Source organism: Haplochromis burtoni, unplaced genomic scaffold (genome assembly GCF_018398535.1).
Source record: "Haplochromis burtoni strain Fernald_Lab_line unplaced genomic scaffold, NCSU_Asbu1 Contig_271, whole genome shotgun sequence".
NCBI lineage: Eukaryota > Metazoa > Chordata > Actinopteri > Cichliformes > Cichlidae > Haplochromis > Haplochromis burtoni.
Genome location: NW_024582632.1, coordinates 821,878 through 823,209, shown reverse-complemented (window position 1 = coordinate 823,209; position 1,332 = coordinate 821,878). Strand labels below are relative to the sequence as shown.

General features: G+C 38.8%; 1 protein-coding gene across 1 annotated transcript in view; it reads left to right on the top strand.

Moving 5' to 3' along the window:
* The window catches only part of LOC102308537 (serine/threonine-protein phosphatase 6 catalytic subunit), an 8,767-nt gene that overhangs the window by 1,641 nt on the left and 5,794 nt on the right, over positions 1 to 1,332 (top strand). Inside the window, exons 2-4 of the mRNA XM_005939624.3 lie at positions 400 to 495; positions 635 to 700; positions 813 to 954. Coding sequence (XP_005939686.1) covers positions 400 to 495; positions 635 to 700; positions 813 to 954 — 304 coding nt within the window. The remainder of the gene's footprint in view (positions 1 to 399; positions 496 to 634; positions 701 to 812; positions 955 to 1,332) is intronic.

The window sequence follows — 1,332 nt, the reverse complement described above, 5'->3', positions numbered from 1 at the left end:
GTATGATCGTGTGTAAATAGTAGCTAGAAAGTGCTTGTGTGAATGTGGCATGTTGTATAGAGCACTTTGAGTCCTCCAGGAGAGAAGAAAAGCACTATAAAAGAATCAGACCATTTACAGTTTACCTCCTCAGAGGCCAGATGTCAACATTATTAAAGCAGTGACTGAAACAGTAACAAAAGGCAGCAAATATCCACGGAAGAGCATTAGCATGCGTCAAAAAGCTTGGTGAACTATTCTTGAACACCACTTGGTTAACAGAGCTCAGGCAGAGTGAAAGTAGTTGAACTTCCCAGTCGCTTAGGAAATGCTTTAGATTCATACTTCTATTATGAAATTGGTCTTATTTACAAACTGAGTGGCTTATGTTTTCTGTCTGTTATGCTGTGATCTGTACAGAGGTTATGTGACTACGTGTGTGATCTTCTGCTGGAGGAGTCCAACGTGCAGCCCGTCTCCACTCCTGTAACAGTGTGTGGGGACATACATGGACAGGTAAAAATGGAGTCTCAAAACACCCTGATCACTGATGTTTCTAAGCAGCATGTTTACACTGACTCTTAACAGAGTTTTCACCTTTTTTAATGTTGGTCTGGGTTTTAAATAAATACCCGAGTGTCTGTCTGTGTTCTAGTTTTATGATCTTTGTGAACTCTTCCGAACTGGTGGCCAGGTTCCAGACACAAATTACATCTTCATGGTTTGTTTCTTTTATTAAGTTTGGAACACATTTTTAGAAGCAGCTTTCTTAACTGGTTCTGTTTAACAGGTATGTTGGCACAGTGTCTGTAATATACCTCCGTCATCTGTAGGGCGACTTCGTCGACCGAGGGTATTACAGCTTGGAGACGTTCACCTATCTGCTAGTGCTGAAGGCCAAATGGCCTGACCGCATCACTCTTCTACGTGGAAACCATGAGAGCAGGCAGATCACCCAAGTTTACGGCTTTTATGGTGAGTTTTGGTTCACAGAGCTGATGAGGAGCAGCCCCTTTTTTTACTTTGGAAAACAACAAATGGAATAATAATAATATAGAACTAACAAATACATTGTGTTGAAATAGGACCAAAAAAATCAAACCAAAAACTAAATATTTTTTAAAGCTGTTTTTCACAATATTTCGTTTATATGACATGCACAGTACTTTTCATTCAGCATTTTTCTCCCTTCCTGATATAATATTTTTGCATATTTGTCACACTAAAGCGTTTAAGATCAAGCTAATGTTTATATTAGACAAAGACAACCCAATTGTTAAACTGATGGTTTTATTTATTGACAATCCAAACGTACCTGTCCCTGTGTGAAAAAGTCATTGCTCTCTCTTATTA